This window comes from Dromiciops gliroides, chromosome 3, assembly GCF_019393635.1.
Source record: "Dromiciops gliroides isolate mDroGli1 chromosome 3, mDroGli1.pri, whole genome shotgun sequence".
NCBI classification, from domain to species: Eukaryota; Metazoa; Chordata; class Mammalia; order Microbiotheria; family Microbiotheriidae; genus Dromiciops; species Dromiciops gliroides.
Window position 1 is genome coordinate 666,295,631 of NC_057863.1, and position 18,244 is coordinate 666,313,874.

At 48.8% G+C, this 18,244-nt stretch overlaps 1 protein-coding gene across 2 annotated transcripts in view; it reads right to left on the reverse strand.

Moving 5' to 3' along the window:
- SHANK1 (SH3 and multiple ankyrin repeat domains 1) overlaps window positions 1–18,244 on the reverse strand; it is an 81,027-nt gene that overhangs the window by 20,865 nt on the left and 41,918 nt on the right. The window contains exons 15-21 of one of the 2 annotated variants that reach the window (XM_043990787.1): window positions 14,917–14,999; window positions 14,661–14,785; window positions 12,464–12,599; window positions 11,969–12,049; window positions 11,179–11,202; window positions 10,903–10,965; window positions 9,929–10,047 (exon numbers count right to left, since the gene is read on the reverse strand). In XM_043990787.1, coding sequence (XP_043846722.1) covers window positions 9,929–10,047; window positions 10,903–10,965; window positions 11,179–11,202; window positions 11,969–12,049; window positions 12,464–12,599; window positions 14,661–14,785; window positions 14,917–14,999 — 631 coding nt within the window. The remainder of the gene's footprint in view (window positions 1–9,928; window positions 10,048–10,902; window positions 10,966–11,178; window positions 11,203–11,968; window positions 12,050–12,463; window positions 12,600–14,660; window positions 14,786–14,916; window positions 15,000–18,244) is intronic. The other variant, XM_043990788.1, reaches the window with a different exon arrangement.

An 18,244-nucleotide genomic window follows, 5' to 3' on the forward strand; every position in this document is an offset into this window, starting at 1 on the left:
AGTGAGAGAGCACGGGGCAGCTAGGTGGTGCAGTGGATAGAGCACCAGCCCTGGAGTCAGGAGGACCTTGGTTCAAATCCGGCCTCAGAAACTTGACACTTACTAGCTGTGTGACCCTGGGCAAGTCACTTAACCCCAAATGCCTCACCAAAAAAAAAAAGTGAGAGAGCACCTAGCCGTCCTTGATGAGTTCTGGTCACCTGGCCCAGAGGAGCAACACGCTCAGGCAACGAAAGAACTGGCAGATGTGACCAATGGGTCAGAGTCAGTTCTGGAGCACCAGAGAGGCACTGTCAGAATGGAAAAGGCCAAGTGTCCTGGTTTTCAAAAAAGGAAAGGAATTGGAGCAGAGTCAATATCATGGAGTAAAAGCAGGGACTCTCCTGAGCACTCCCAAATTCTCCTCCAAAGAACTTGAAAATAATGTCTCAAAATGAATTCTGGAGTGGCAGAACCAAGAAGAGGATGAAATGGAATAATTTTCCAACTCAAGCCAACTTAGAAAAGTGCATCTCACTGGGGTAAGGGGAGAACGCAGTGCAGCACAGACTGCCTGGATGACAGAACCTCCTCTCAGCCCACATATGGGAAGGGGGGTGGACAACTGGTCAGAAAGAGATAACCTTTTTTGGTCCAGGGAGGGATTGTTGCTTTGCCTGTACAAGGATGAGGCTCTGCAAACTTGAGGTCATCCAGTTTGACATAAGTTCCTGGCAGCATTTTAGCATGAGTTATTAAAGAAACCATGAGTGAATATGTAGAAAAGGGTAGATCAGGGAAATGCTGCAGATATAATTTAACAGAGCTTTCACAAAATATGTGAAAAGACATCTCAAGAGATTCTTGTGGAAGAGATGGAGACAGGTGGACTAAATGGCAAAAACTCAACAGATTTGAATGGCCAGGCTGGAAGAATCTTAACCGGTTCCATTCAGCTCCCACTGCCTGTGTGTGCTTGGTTCTATATTGTTTACCATTTTGATCACTGATGTGGATAGAGGCATAGACAGAATGTTTACCAAGTATACAAATCAGAGCTGGGAGGGAGAGCTGATCTACTTGGTGACAGTCAGCATCCAGAGAATTCTTGACAAGCTAGACTCTAATATGATGAAATAACAGAGGGACAAATGATAAAGTTTTACACGAGTTCAAAGAAGTAACTTCACAAGTACAAGATGATGAAGTCAGGGCTAGGTAGCAGTTGAAAAAAATCTGAAAAAAATCTAAGTTTTGGTGCACAATAAATTCCACTTAGTCGAACACTATTATTGGTCTGTTGTCCTTCGATCTCAAAGAGGATCAAAAATGACATCACTATACTGGATTCAAGGTACAGTGTATTCAACTGGCCAATCAGACCTATACAAGCTCAGAAAGTTCTACCACGGGTAGGGCACAAAATAGTACAGATGGATATTTGGAGTGGAACAGTATTATAGAGCAGTCAAGAAAGCAACTGTGATTTGGAATTGAATTAAGAGAGTTGGCTCCATTCCCTAACTGATAAATGGTCAAAGGAATATAAACAGGCAGTTTTCAGAAGAAGAAATCAAAGTTATCTATAGTCACATGAAAAATGCTCCAAATCATTATTGATCAGAGAAAGGCAAATTAAAAGAACTTTTAGGTACCACATCATACCTATCAGAAATTACGTGTTGGAAGGGATGTGGAAAAATAGGAATATTAAGGCACTGTTGGAATTGTGAACTGGTCCAACAATTCTGGAGAGCAATTTGGAACTATGCACAAAGGGATGTAAAACTGCATATCCTTTGACCCAGCAATAGTAGTACAAGGTCTATATCCCAACGAGACTAAAAGAAAAGAACCTATATGTACAAAAATATTTATAGCAGCTCTTTTAGTGGTGGCAAAGAATTAAAAATTGAGGGGATGCTCATCAGTTGGGAAATGGCTGAACAAGTTGTGGTATATGAATGTAATGGAGCACTATCGTAGTTTATAAGAAATGAAGGTGGGTGTGGTTTCAGAAAAACATGGGAAAGATCTATATGAACTGATGAAAAGTGAAGTGAGAAGAACAGGGAGATCACTGTGCAGAGTAACAGCAATGTAGTAAGGATGATCAACTGTGAGAAATTTGACTACTCTGATCAATATAATTCCAATTCTGATCCAAGACAATTCCAAAGTACTCATGATGAAAAATTGCTATTGACCTCCAGAGAGAGGATTGATGAACTCTGTGTGCAGATTGAAGTATACTTTTCTCACTTTCTTTATCTTGCTTGTTAAAGAATTATAGCTAATATGGAAATGTTTTGCATGATTTCACATGTATAATTGAAGTCTTATTGCTTCCCTTCTCAGTGTGTGGGGTAAGGGATGGGAAGGAGGAAGAAAGAATTTGGAACTCAAAATTTAAAAAGAAAAGAATGCTAAAAATAAATTTAAAAACTTTTAAATGGGGAAAAAGGAAGAAAGACATGGCTTCCAGGGCTTTTGTAGCAAGTGTTTCCCTGGATCTTTTGAAAGCTCACATTTATATAGCATTTTAAAGTTCACAAAGTACTTTAAACATATCTCATTTTAGCCTCATCACAACCATGGGTAGTAGGTGCTAATCTCCTCATTTAACAGATGTGGGAACTGAGGCAAGAGTTAAGTGACTTGCTCTAGTAAATAATTTGTGGCCAGATTTGAATTCGTGTCTTTCTGACTCCAAGTCCAGAGCTCTGTCCCCCATAACACCTGCCCTGGTCAGATCTCAGGTGAAGTCCTGTATTCAGTTATGGGTACCCCAGTTTCACAAAGTGGAGCGCCCATCTGAGGACAACCAGGACAAGGAACTGCCTCAAAGCAGAATGGGCTGCTTGGGAGATGGGGGAAGTCTGGAACCACGGGCCAGGTACAGGATGATGTGTGTGTAGGGAGGGGGGGACCTCTTCTTCTGATATGGGTAAGACTAGACTGACCTCCGAACACCCTCCCAATTCCAACAGTCCCTGACTTTGTGGCAGACAGAATAACTGAAGGGGGATAAAAAAGACCAAGAGAAGATAGACAGCCTGACTGGGGGAGCGGGAGCGAGACAGGAAAAGTAACGAGGAAAGAATCGTTTCCCGCCTCAAGGCTCCCAACCAACCAGGCGGCGCCCCGTGTCGTGACGTCACTAGCTGACTGATGACTGCGGAAGTAAGGGCAGGTCGCACAAGTCCTCGCGCGCCACCTGGCGCCTTGCGCAAGCGCAGGAGGCCCAAGGGTCGTTCTAGACGCATGCGTAGAAGGCAGGGCTAGGTGCGCGCTCAAGACCGCCGGAAAAAAGCGGGAAAGAGACTGAGGGGGAAGAGTCAGGCGGGGGCGGGGCCGAAGCTGAGGCTTCTCGGGCAGAGACTCTGAGAGACCCGGAGACCCCGCCCGAGCCAGACCAGAGACGGGGGGGGGGGGGGGGGCGGGGGGCGAGATGGGGGGGGGCCCTCCGCAGTTGTCTCCAAAGCTACGGGCGCCGCCCTCGTGACCCTTCCCAGCCCCAGCCTGGGTGCCCCCCCTTTCCCTCGCCGTCCCAGAACCCCCTGCCCGCCTCTCCTTTCTCTCTCGGGGGCTTGACGACCACCAGACTTGTGCACGCGGCCCCAGCCTATTCCCGGGGGTCAGTGGCACTTGTCCATCCCCTGGACGGCCTGGGGTCATCCCCAAGGCCATGACGTCACCCCCTTCACCCCACCACGCCTTGCGGGGCCCCACGTCAGCCCCCTCCCCTGCTGCCGAGGTGGCGCGCGTTTGGCCGTGGAGCCCCCCGTCCCGATAACGCCCGTGGATCCCTAGTGGCCCTAGAACCCAAGATGGACGCCTGCAGCCCCGGCCCCACGCCCCCTCCCCTTCCTCGGTCTGCACCAATCCTCCATCCTCATGGCCCATGGGTCCCCCGGGGGGCACCGGCCCCGACCCCGCAGCGCTCAAGTGGAAGCCCCCTGCGGGGAGGGGGTGGCTGCATCCCCAGCTGTGGCCTCCCCAGCCTTCCCACAGCGAGGCACACAGTAGGCGCCCAATGAGTGCTTGGTCCTCCCAGACCGGCCGCGTCTCCACCAGCGCCGCACTGTCGCCTCTTGGAATCCCTGATTGACCTGTAGACCCATTTGCGGGGACCCTTGCTGGGGCCTCTGGGGAGGAACCAGAGCCTCACCCCCTCCCAAGGTTACCTGGGCTCCTGTCAGCCACACCTGTGTGCATACATGTGCCCACGTGTAAGGAATGGCACAGTGGGCAGAGAGCTGGAAACCTCCAGAAGGCTGCCTGGCACTGGGAGTGTCTACACCCGCTCTCAGGACACCTCTCCACACCAAGGCCTGATGCTGAGGCATCCCCTCTCCTGTGTGTGTGTCTAGGCACACGTGTGTACAATATACTCTATACTAATGAAGTCACGACTGCCGGACCCAAACCCAGGCTGACCTTCTCCCCTAAGCTGTGTGCACAAACACAATGCTATCCTACACCCATGTCTAACTTCTACATGTGCGTGTGCCTGTGGATTCCCATGTCTGTGTATACACTCGTGTACACAAGCGTGCACCCAGAGAGTCAACAGCGCCACCAGGAGCACAACCTGGGTCCCTGCATTGTGTCAGGAGCCCTCGAGCTGAGGCTCCAGTGCTTTGAACCTCTGAGATTCTCTGCTCTATAGGTGGAGTGGGAACGGCTAAAATGGCTAGGATTCCAGGCTTCTGTAGGTGATGGAGCTGGCACCTGTCTTCTGCCACCTCACTCTTCCCATGCCTCCCCCGCCCCCCACACTGGCCTCCTGGCTGCTCCCCAAACATGAGCCTCCATCTCCTGACTCTAGGAATTCTCTCCAGCCACCCCCATGCCTGGCATATCCCCCCTCCTCATCTCTGCCCCCAGGCTGCCCTGGCTTCCCTCAAATCCCAACTAAAATCCCACCTTCTGAAAGAAGCCTTCTCCAATCTCTCCTAATCCCAGGGCCTCTCCCTAAATGGACTGTCTCCAGTTTATCCTGTTTACAGCTTGTCTGGACCTAGTTGTTGGTATATTGTCTCCTTCATTAGACTATGATTTTTGCTCTTCTTTGTATGTTCACTGCTTGGCACACAGTAGGCATTTAATAAATGCTGACTAGAACTCTAGTCTTCTGACTACCTGGGGAATAATCATTCTTCAAAAATTAATCCACTTAAGTGAATCAATGAAAACAAATGAAGGAAGGTAGTCTATCGGTACTAAAGCTCACAGTATATTACAAAGCAATAGTCATCAAAGCAACCTGGTCCTGGCTAAGAAATATGGGGTGGATCGGTGGAATAGATTAGGTACACAAGACACAGTAGTAAATGCCATGGTCATCTAGAGTTTGATAAACCCAAAGATCCAAGTTTGGGGTGTAAGAACTAGCTATTTGACAAAAACTTCTGGGAAAATTGGAAAGCAGTTTGACAGAAACTAGGCATAGACCAACACCTCACACCATAAATCAAGATAAGATCAAGATGTGCACGTGATTTAGACATAAAGGGAGATATCATGTGTAAATTAGGGAAGTGTGGAAAATTTTACCTGTCAAGTCTACGGATAAAGGAAGAATTTATGATTAAAAAGGAGAGAGGAGGGGAAGCTAGGTGATGCAGTGGATAGAGCTGATATACAATAAGACTGGGGAAGAGTGAGAAAGCACGGGGCAGCTAGGTGGTGCAGTGGATAGAGCACCAGCCCTGGAGTCAGGAGGACCTGAGTTCAAATCCAGCCTCAGAACTTAACACTTACTAGCTGTGTGACCCTGGGCAAGTCACTTAACCCCAAATGCCTCACTAAAAATAAAAAGAAGAGAGGATCATAAGAAGTAAAATGCATGATATTGATTATGTGAAATTTAAAAACTTTTCTAAAACAAAACCAATATAGCCTTTTTGTGGTATGGATAACATGGAAATATGTTTTGCAAGGCACCATATTGCTTGCTTTCTCAATAGGTTGGGGAGAAGCTGGAGAGAGGGAGAGAATTTAGAACTCAAAATTTAAAACAATGAATGTTTTTAAAAGTATGCTAAAAATGAATGAGAAAATATGAGGGACATAGGCTGGTAGACTGAGGAGCAGTGAGTGGAGGGGACAGAGGGAGACAGAGCTGGACAGGGGATGGATGCCGGAATTACCCCAGAGGCAGTGTGGCCCAGTGGAGAGAATCCGAGACTAGAATTCCAAAGAGATGGATTCGAATTCTGTCTCTGCCACTCACTTGACTGAATGACTTTGAGCAGCTCACTTCTCTCCCCTAAACTTATGTGTATTATTCTTTAAAATGAGGGAGTGAGAACATGAAAAATGACTCAAAGAAAGTCCAACTTTGAGTAACTGGAAATCCAGTGATGGTCTTGGAGAACAGATAATGAAGCATCTCTCCTTCTCCCCAGCCGAGGGTCAAGGAACCACGAGGGGAGAGTGTGGTGGACATTGGCAGATGTGATCACTACATCTGGGTATTTTTGCTTAATCTTTCTTTATTACAAGAAAGGGTTCGATAGGAGTGGGAGAGGGTTTCTTCTTTCTGAATAACTGGGTCATAAAGACAAAAGACATCAATAAACTATTTTTAAAAATGAAACGAAAATATTGTATAGATGCCCTCTAAGCCAGCCAGTCAACAGACATTGATTAAGCTCCTGCTGAATACCAGACACTGTGCTAAGAGTTGAGGATTAAAAGAAGGAAAAAGGCAATCCATGCTCTTAAGGAACTCAGTCTAATTGGGAAGCCTACATGCCCGTGACTATGTACAAACAAGACCTAGACAGGATAAATGGGAGACAAGCAACAGAGGGAAGGGAATAGTATTAAGTAGGGATTTTAGCAGGGGTTGTAAGGATGCCAGGAGGCAGAGGAGGATTTCAGTCATGGGCGATAGCCCAGGAAAGTGCCCAGAGTCTGGAGATCGAGTGTTGTGTTGCAGGAATAGTCAGGAGGTCAGTATCTGAGTCTGAGAATGTGGAGGGGGGCAAGGTGGAAGAAGACTGGAAAGGTGTAGGGGAGTATGTTATGAAGGACTTTGAGCATGAAACAGGATTTTATATTTGGTCCTGGAGGTGATAGAGAGCCACTGGACTTTGAGTTAGGGGTGACATGGTCACCTATGCTGTAGGAAGATCACTTGGACAGTTGAATGGAGGATAGACTGGAGTGAGGAGGGACTGGAGGCAAGAAGGCCAACCAGTAGGTTCTTGCAAAAGTCCAGGTGTGAGTTGATGAGGTCTTGTACCTGAGTGGTGGAGGTGTTAGAAAAGAGAAGAGGGTGTATACAAGAGATGTTACAAAGGCAGAAATGATGGGCCTTGGAAACAGGAAGGAGAGTGTCCTGGGATTGGGTGGTAGATCTGGATTGGAGGAAACTTACCCAAGGAGAAGTTATGGAGGGACAAGGGCAGAGGGAGAACCTGGAGACGGCAGAGGAAGCTTTCAATTCCTTGCTGCTCAAAATTCCGATGGTTTTGTGACCAACATAAGTATGTTCTAGACATTGGATCCTCGGTTCTGGAAGTGGATTTGGTGACCCCATTCACGGGGCCACTCTGCCCACTGATGTCAATGGCAGCCCACCCCATGTGACTCTTGTCCATGTCCTCCCATACATTTGACATGGCAGTCTGTTACAAATATACAGGGGCAGCTAGGTGGGGCAGTGGATAGAGCAGCAGCCCTAGGGTCAGGAGGACCTGAGTTCAAATCTGGCCTCAGACACTTGACACTTACCAGCTGTGTGGCCCTGGGCAAGTCACTTAACCTCAACTGCCTCACCAAAAACAAAAACAAAAAACAAAAAAGAGAGATACACATCTTGACTTTGGGGAAAGTGAATGAATGCAGAGGCCCCAGGAGCTGTGGTTTCACCAAAAACCAAATCAATTGATCCAAGACCTATTACATGTGAGAGAGGGCCAAGGGTCACTGTACTTCTTGGGTCAGACAGGACCTACAAGTGGGCCATGCCCAGAGACAGGAAGATTAGGACTTGGGAGAGGAAGCTGCTTTGAGAAGGGATCTCAAGGGTCATGGAAAATTCAGATGGCCAAGCTGGAGGAGGCTCCAGAACAGAGCCTCTCTATAGTCAGAGGTGTGCTGGGACATGTTTAATAACCAGCTCTCCCAGGAGAAGAAATGTCTACATGAAACACTTTTAAATGCTTTTTTTCATCTGCATCATTAACCTTTTCTCTATCACTTTCTCAAATCTAGAAAAACAACCAAACAATAAGTCAAGCCCTGATGTGTAGCATTTTATGATTTCTAAGGCATAAACATTCACACCAAAAATTTAACAACCAACTCTCCCAAGCTGGTAATAGCTGGCTCTAGTCCAATTTAAGATACTTCTCATTCATGGAGAATATTTAAGAAGGAAGTGACATTAGAAATCATTTAGTCCAAACCCTTCATCTCATGGGTGAGAAAATAGAGACTCCAACTGAAGGTTAGAGTGACTTATACAAAGCCCTATGAATGGGTCATTGTCAGAAGCAGGACATCCCAGAGACTGATATTTCTTATTTGCAAAAAAAAGTCTGCCTTGATTCATAATAAAGGCAGTATGCAGCAATGGGTGGGTTTGCACACACATGTGTGTGCATGTATGTGTGCTTGCACAGGCATGTATACACACTGTGTATTAATGTGTGTACATGTGTGTGCGGTACATTGTTTGCATGAATGTGTGTGCATGCACGTGTGTATATCTGTGCATGTGTAGGTATGATCCGTGTGTATGTATGCATGTATGCATACATGAACTCAAGCTGACTGTCTAAAAAGGAAGACAACTACAGAGAGGACGATGACTCAGATAACTGGGGTTTGGGGAATTCATCCCCTCACTTGTCAGGGTCTCCTCCCTCTTGAAAGTCCTTTTCTTGTGTCATGCCAGATTCCCTTAGGAAGGGGTTCTTAACCTGGGGAGGTGGGGAATCTGTTCACAGATTCCAGGAGGTTCATAAACTTGCTTTTTAAAAAATATTTGATAACAATTTCAGTAGAATCAGGTTCTTTCATCAGATGAGAGATCTGTAAAGGGCTTAGCACAGTGTCTGGCACATAGTGGGTACTTAATAAAGTCCCCTCCGCCTCCCCAAGATGAGCCTCTGGTTTGTTTTCTCCCAGGCCTCCTGCCAAGGGGTCCCGGCCACACAGAAACCCGAGAGCCCCTGCCCTGCTGACTTGAAAGCCCTTGGAGGTCACCAGTCTTACATGGGCATGCCCGACATCTATTCTGGTGCTGGGCACAATGGATTTGCTTGATAAAGGCATCTTGGATTACACAGAATTGGGGAAGTGTGGACAGACTTGGTCTGTTTTCTGTCTCTGGTGGTGGCAGCAGAAATCCCAGGAGCCTACAAGCTCAACTGGCAAGAATGGGCTTGAGTAGTGAGGCCCTGTCTCATTTCATCATGATAGGGTCAACAGAGGACACAGAGAGAAGAGGAAGAGAGAACAGTCCCAAGGATGGGAAGGAGGGAGGAAGGAAGGAAGGGAGAGAGGGAGCAATGGAATGAGGAAGAAAGGGAGAGAGAGAAGGAGCAATGGAATGAGGAAGAAAGGGAGGGAGGGAGGGAGGGACGGAGGAAGCACAATGGGAAGGAACAGACAGGAAATGAGGTGAGGGATGGACAGAGATGGAACGAGAGATGGCTGGTGAGGGGAACAAACACATAAGAGTGAGATTTGAGGATGGGCACAGGTATTGTGGCCAGGCCTGGGAATAGAGGAGGCCAGGGAAGGGGCAGAGCCAATGAAGAGAACAGGAGCAAGGTGTGCGGTGCTAGACGTTGAAGACGGACGACAAACAGCACAGAGGAGAGCGGAGGCTCAGACTGGCTAGGAATCAGGAGGGGCACTGAGGGTGAAGAGCGCCCTGGTCCCCAACCCAACAGTTCTTTGACTCCACAGTCGATGGTCTCCTTACCTCAGTAGCAAAGAAGCCCTTGGCTCGGTGTTTGCCCAGAGAAGGAAGGCCGCCTGGCCCGGGCCCCTCGCTCGCGCTGATCGTCTGCTGAGCAGCTGCTAATATCTCATCCAGTTTGTCTGGAGGGAAGGAGGGAGTGCATATGGTAAGGTGGCTTCCACTTCACCGGCTAACCGAGCCCATCTCTCTCCTCCCCAACCCCTTTCTGTCACTCTCCATGACTGGATGGAATCTGGGGGAGGCAGCAGAGCAGGGCAGAAGGAGTGATTGGGGCTCGGTGTATGCAGTAGAGGGAAAGGGAAAAGGAGAGACACAAAGGGGGAGAGAGGGCAAGTGGACCAGGATGGGGGCAGTCACAGGCCGAGAGGAGAGGAGTGGGATGACACTCAGGACGGGCCAAATCAGGCACAGTCACAGACACATAGCAATGGCAAGTTTGGAGAAGAGACACAACTGGGATTGGGAGGCAGAGTAGAGGGCTACAGGATAGGGACTGGTCAAGGTGTGTGAGGGTGGGCAGAAGAGGAGAAGTAGACAAAATTGGTTGGGGGTGAGGGGACAGTGTGTGGGGAGGGATTGGGGGTGAGGACAGACAGAAGAGTTAGGGACAGAGCATGGGGATGGGCAGTGGGAAGAGAGAGGGCAGAGATTGAATTGGGAGGGGGTCACAATGGGAGCCAAAATGAATGGGGTCAGGGCAGCTAGGTGGCACAGTGGATAAAGCACTGGCCCTGGAATCAGGAGGACCTGAGTTCAAATCCAGTCTCAGACACCTGACACTTACTAGCTGTATGACTCTGGGCAAGTCACTTAACCCTCATTGCCCCGCAAAAAACCCAAACCCAAAACAAAATGAATGGGGCCACAGAATGTTGGGACAGGCAGACTGAGGGACTAGAGACACAGTGGAGTGGGTTAAAGGAATGTGTGGGCAGGAGCAGACTCAGGAATGGGGGCAGGGAGCTCGTGCTTACTCAGTGCCATCTGATAGACTGTCCTCTTCTTCTCCACGCTGGGCATTGGTGCCTGTTCATAGTCTGTGGATAGAGGCAGGAGAAGATCAGTAGGACCCCAGGCATGGGGAGGGAAGAGCACACAGGGTCTGCCAGCCAGGTGAAACAGCGGGTGCCAATGGATTGTCTGGAAGTGGAGGGTTACCCCTGGGGCCACCAGAGTTAGGGGGCTAGTTGGAGGGGGACAAGACCGGGTTGTGCCTGGGGGCCCTCCCCCCAGCCCTGGGACCCACTCACCACTCTTCTTCTTCCAGGGGGAGACTAGTCAGGGGGAGCAGCAGAGGAGCCAAGAATTAGGAGGTGATGGGGGGAAGCACAGGGTCTTGGAAACTGCCCACCCCTCACCCCCAGGGAAACTTGCCCTCCCAAGGGGACCACGTCCCTCTCCTGAAACTCTAGGGGAGGGTGGCACCTTCCTGCACTGTCATTGGTGGCCAGTGAGAGGGTGGGAGGGGGAAGGGGAGTCACAGAGAAACGGAAAGACAGCAAGAGACGGCCATGTCTTAGCTCCCATTTCTATAGCTCTTTGGCCTACAAAGCACTTTACCCCAACACTCCATAAGGCATAAGGCGGGCATGGGGCTGGGCTCTATACACCTTGCAGGAAGCTGCCAGGGACCAAGTCTCATCCAAACTTGGTACCGTGCCCCCTTCCTGAGATGGTACTTGGGCTATAGCTGGTGCTTAGCCATTGTCTCCAGTTTACATAGTAGGAAATGGGCCCAGAGAAGATCAGAGACTCGCCCAAGGTTCCCTAGCTGCCAGGTCAGGCCAGGTCTAGAACTCAAGTCTTTGGACCCGCCCCCCAGTCCAAGACTCATCCTCTCTGCCACCTGTCAAACTTCGAAAGAGCCTGAGACAGAGAAATGGAGAGAGGGACAAGCACACAGAGACCAGAGCAGGAGCAAAGCCAGCGACAGTGGGCCAGACACTGAAGGCTCCAGAAGGCGGTGACGAGGACCCCTGGCACTAGCGACACTAACAAGCCCTGATGCCCGCCCCTCTGCCCCACCAGACCACGCCTCACCCATCTCCTCCAGCTCCGAAGTCATGGACTTAGACCGCAATGAGATAGCGGGGGGTGGCAGACGTTTAGCTTGCTGGGGCACTGGAAGAAGGAAAAGACGAGTGAGTGCAGGGACAGGTGGGCTTTCCCCTGCCCTTAGCTCTGGCGGTGGCCCAGTGGCCAGGTCTGCACTGCCCCATCCTGCCCTGGGAGGCTCACTCCCTCTTACAAGATGAGGAGATACCCCTGGCCAGGACAAGGCTGGGTCTTTCCTGCCACACTTGGGATTTCTCAATCTATGGGCATGTCTTGAGCACTTAAGACACAACTCGCCAGGCACTTCCCAAGGGGCGGAAGACCACATCCCTTTCATTAGACTGGGGGCGGGGATGATAGGCTGGGTTATCTCCACTTCACAGAAGGTCAGTGACCCGCCCACAGGCCCAAGCTTGGAAAGGGCTTGGCCCCAGACAAAGAGGGCCCCTGGGGATCAGGGAAGAACCCAACCCAGGTCACCTTTCTTGTGGGCAGCCTCGTCCATGTCCGGGTGCCGGGTGACCATCACCACCTTCACCATCAGGGTGTTACCACCCTGGCGGATCATATTGACCACTTGCCGATGCCCAACCTTTACAACATTCTGTCCGTTCACCTAGGACAGAAACCCCCCAACAATACAAATTCAGGGGTCATTGATTCCACCAACATTTGTTGTGCATCTCCCGTGTGCCAAGTTCTGGAAATACAAAGAAGAGAATGAAAACGTCCCTGCCCTTCCCCTGCATCAGGAGAAACGATGTGACCCATCAAAGGAAGTACGACAGAAGGGTCCCAGCCTTTTCTCCTTGTGACCTCCCCCAGCTCTCCCTGTACCCAGGCCTCCCTCTCCTGGTGATTCCCAAATGCACACATCTACCTCCTCAGGACCCTCATATAGCAAGACAGCTGGGGACACCACAGCACACTGAGAGCCAGGCCTGGAAGCAGGAGGACTTGGATTCAAATCCAGCCTCAGACACTTACTAGCCGAGGACTCCCTGGGCAAGTCAAGTCCCTTCTGTCTGCCTCAGTTTCCTCCAATGTAAAATGGGAAGAATACTAGCTTCTACCTCCCAGGGCTGCTGTGAGGACCCTATGAGATAATATGTGTACAGTGATGCCGGCCATTCTGATCGTGCGATGCCTCTTTCCTTGTCACCTTCTGAGGACTCTGATGAGACTGTCAGCCCTCCCCCCCCCCAGCCCCCAGAGCAGGAACTGTTCTTTGCCTTCCTTGTAGCTCCAGCTCTTAGGACAGGGCCTGGCACACAGTAGGCACATAAATGGTTGTTGACTCCTCCAAACCTCCTCTTCCTTGGGACTTCCCCTAGGTCTCTCTTTTCCTATGATCTCCAGACCTCTCTTTTTCTAGAACTGTAAGACTTCTGCTTCCCTAAGACCCTCCCCAAATCCCTTTCTTCCCCATAATTTCATAGTCTCTGTTTCTCTCTCTACATCTGTCTCTCTCTGTCTCTATCTCTGTCTGTCTGTCTCTGTCTCTCTCCCCTGTGACATCTCTTACTCCATCTCTTCCTGTAATTAGTCCAGGTCTCTCCCTGTCCTAATTACCAAGAGCACATCTTGATCTGACCTCCCCAGCTATCTCCTCTCTCTTCCAGTGTAGCCTTATAAAACTCTGGCATTTTCTCCAGCCTTGTCCATCAATCCCCAAATGCCTTCCCTCCCAACACCATGTCTCCCCTTAGACCTTTCCTAGAGCATGAAGTCCCTGAAAACTGGCAAGAAGGAGAACTGAAGGATGCTTTTAGCTCAGTGAGATGCCTAAAGGGAGAGAAAGCCAAAGGAGAATTCCTGGGGGCTGGATACCCAGGATGCCTATGTGCCTAAGCTGATAGAAGGATCAGAGGACCCTGGGACTCTGAAAGGAGAGGGAACCATGGAGATTGAGGGAGAAGGAAGAAAGTAAAGTAGAAAGTAAGGGAGGGAGGGAGGGAGGGAGGGAAGGAGGAAGGGAGGGAGAGAGGGAGGGAGGAAGGGAGAGAAGGAGGGAGGGAGAGAAGGAGGGAAGGAAGGAGGGAGGGAGGAGAGAGGGAGGGAGGAAGAGAAGGAGGGAGGGAGGGAGAGAGGGAGGGAGGAAGAGAAGGAGGGAGGGAGAGAGGAAGGGAGGAAGAGAAGGAGGGAGGAAGAGAAGGAGGGAGGGAGGGAGAGAGGGAGGGAAGGAGAGAAGGAGGGAGGAAGAGAAAGAGGGAGGGAGGGAGAGAAGAGGGAGGGAAGGAAGGACAGCTGGAGGGAGGGAGGGAGGAAAGGAAGGAGGGGACATTTATTAGGTACTTGCTGTATGCCAGAACTATGCTAAGCACTTTATACATATTATATCATTTAATCCTCATGACAACCGTGCAAGGGAGGTACTATTATTATCCCCATTTTACAGGTGAGGAAATTGAAGCAGGCAGAGGTGAAATGACTTGCCCAGGGTCACACAGCTAGTAAGTGTCTGAGGCTGGATTTGAACTGAGATTTTCCCGACTCCATGCCCAGCGCTCTATCCACTGCAGCGCCACCTAGCTCCCCTAGCAGGGAGGATTACAATTCCTGGAGTCTAGATCCCTAGATGTTAGGTCCCTAAGAGCACAATCAGACACTGGGAAGTTAAATGCCTGAATCCCTAAGGGGGTCACCAGGGAGTTGGGGGTTGGGTTTGGCGGCTCACCTCGATGAGGAAGTCCCCCATCCGAAGTCCTGCTCTCCAGGCCACGCCGCCCTCATCCACAGATTCCAGATACTGGAGAGCAGGGAATGCTGGGGTGGGAGTGAACTCCTCGATGGGGGTCTGCGCTGCGGGGAGGAGCAGACAGGGTCGGTGGGGAGGGGGGAGGAGCCAGAACCAGGCTCTCAGGGTAGTAGAGTTGAGGAGCTCAACTCAGTCTCCTGGTGGGAGAGAGCCCTGCCCCACTCCCAGTACTCACCCTTGGCCCCTCGTAGCACAAAACCAAACCCCTCACTGTCCTTCTTCTGTAGTAGGACGGTCTTCTCCTTAATGATGTAGTCACTGTGTGTGGGAAAGGGGAGGGATAGAGAAGAGTGGAGTGAGACCCACGAGCCCTGCTTCTGTCCCTCACCCTAGGGTGCCCTCCCTGCCAGCAAGGCTCCCTTTAGTGACCCGCCATGGATCCTGGTAGTCCTGTTCTCTGGTCTGATTCATGTCAGCAATAACTCCCCCACCCCCAGCCTGCCGTGTGCCCCAAAGTTACCAAAGCCAGAACGCTGTCCTCATACTGAGACCTCTAGTGCCCTGAGCAGGAGCGCTCTGCAGGATGGGCGGAGGAACATAGCCAAGGTGGCCAAAGTGCCGGCCACTAAGATCCTTGAGCCACCAAACTAGTGAGCCTGTATCCTTCCAACGTGTAATGATGAAGCTCCTTCTTGAATGGGCCAATAATGTTCCTTATGCAGATACCCGACTGCCCTCCAATAATGCCTCAGCACACCCCAAGTATACTCTAATAAGCCCAATAACACACTCAATATTTTCACTGATACTCCAATTCACATTCTTGCCTCTTCAGCTGTTTCCAGACATGCACCAAGTCTATTCTAATAATGCCTAGACCACCCCAATAATCTCTACTGCCAAGACCCACTTCAAGTGGATTCTAGCAATAGCTACACCCATGGCTTATGCCCAAAGAGCCAGTAATGAGTGGACACACACACTCTCAAATTATCCAGACACCTTCTATAACATACACAGATGTACCCAGGCAATGATGTTACTAACAAGGTAATCATAAAGTGTTTTGTTTCTAAAGCGCTTGCCTCTATAGTCCATTATTTGACTATATAGAGTTGGTTTCTGAAGGGGAGTGATATCATGAATGCCTTGTTAGCTCCTTTTTATAGATGAGAGGGAAGAGGTTCCAGGAAGAGGAAATCATTTGTCTAGGGTCACATGAGTAAGGAATACCAGAGCAAATCCTCCAAAGCCAGGGTTTAGACCATTACGGTAAATCCTATGACTACCCACCTATACAAGAGTGTACCAAAAAGAAGCTACTAAAACCTAGCCATAGACCCAACATATTCTAGTAATGATCAAGTTTGCACCCACTGCACTCTAGTATCCTATCCCCCCCCAAATGTTCTAGTAATCCCAAGATTCCCATATGCTCTAAAATCCAGGTATGTCCTAAGTATACTCCATTTATACCTAGTCCAAGATAAATTCAGGATATACCAATAATGCCAAAATATAGTTCTAACATGCTTCAGGAATACTCAGATAGACATGCTACAATATTTGTATGCTCTCATATGTATCAGTAATATCCGATTCCTTTCTTTAATAGACTTCAGTTCTCAAACACACCCCAGGTACATTGCTGTCATATGCATTCACCCACACAGTATGCTTCAGTAACGCCCAGAAATGTGCCATACACTCCAGCAAATAGCCATACATCTCAGAACAGACCAACATACAGAAATGCCACAAGCAGATTTCAGAAATAGCCACCCACATCCCCATTATGCACCCAAGTGTCACCCAATATACATATACATATACATATACATATACATATACATATACATATACATATACATATACATATACATATACATATACATATACATATACATATACATATACATATACATATACATATACATAGCAACGGGGGTTAAGTGACTTGCCCAGGGTCACACAGCTAGCAAGTGTCAAGTATCTGAAGCCGGATTTGAACTCGGGTCTTCCGGAATCCAGGGCCAGTGCTTTATCCACTACACCACCTAGCATCCCCCACCCAATATATTTCAATAGTATACAAACAGCCATGTATACTATAGTGTACTCCAATAGTATACTTCAATACCCCCCAAAACTCCAAGTATAACCTAGCAAGTGCCATCACATCCCAAGGATAGTCTAGAAAGGCCCATCACAAGCCAGTGTATGCCATGATACCAACATGCTCAACTCAATTCAACAGGAAGCATTCATTAAGAGCCTACTATGCACTGAGCACTCTGCTAGGCACCCAGGATACAAAGATAAAGCCAAACAGTCCCTGTCTTCAAGGACCTTACATTCTACTGGGGCAAAAGCTCGAATGGAAGAGACGCCAACACCAAATCAAAGTAAATAAATGCCATTTCAGGGGTAGGCTATAAAAGCCACTGGCCCTCGGAGGGATCATACAGGGTCTTAGGAGGCATGTGACACTTGAGCTGCACATTCAAGGGAGGTTGGGATTCCAAGAGACAGAGGTAAGGAGGGAGAGCATTCCAGGCATGGGGAGCAATCAAAAGCATTTATTAACCACCTACTGTATTCCAGATACTATGCTAGGCACAAGGAATTGGGGGGGGGTTGCACACCTGTTATTTCTTCATTGTGGATACTCCCTTCACCAAGGGAGAAAGCACTCCTCTGTAATACACAGTCTTAGAGAGTTGCCTCATAGCCTGAGAGTGTCTAAGACACTTGTCTGGAGGCACACATCTACTATGCTGAAGGCAGAGCTTGAACCTGGGTCTTCCTGACTCCAAGATCACCTTTGCACTGTGCCCCACTGCCTGGTTATGAAAATCCCAAAGGAAACAATCCTTGTCTTCAAGTCCTAATGTGCGATGAATGTACCCCAGGATATTCCATATTGTCTAGTAATACCCAGTTCCACATTAAATATACATAAAATGAATTTGATTAACAGCAAATTACATAAGCCACATATTACCCAAGCATTCCTGGAGGATATTCTAGTAATACACAGTCAGAACCCCAATATAATTCAAGAAATTTCTACCTTCCTGGCTATGTGCCAGAAATGCCCAAATGTATGTAGAATAGGATAGGAACACTCAAAGCGCCACTGAAGAGTATCCAAAGTGGCCATTCAAACATGCATGGCACAATGATGTACTTTAGAAATTTTAGGACAACACCTTTACGTACAAACTCCAGCATCCTTCAGAATGACCACTGTATCCCAGGATATATAGATATAGATAGGAAAATCCCTGTGATGCTCACACAAACCTTCAGCATATAGTAATACCTTCCATAATATGCCAATATACCTAAACCCCTCCACCACCCTGTAATTGCAGGAAAATCATTACATACTGTACTATATCCCAGTAACGCTCTCCTTTTAAATACCCCAATACTCCAATAATATTCCCTGTGTATCTCATTATCTTCTAGTAGTACACACACATAATAACCCTGACTCCCACAGTAGACTCCAGTTCAATATATATTCGGACCCCAGCTTTTTGCTCCCACAAATATAT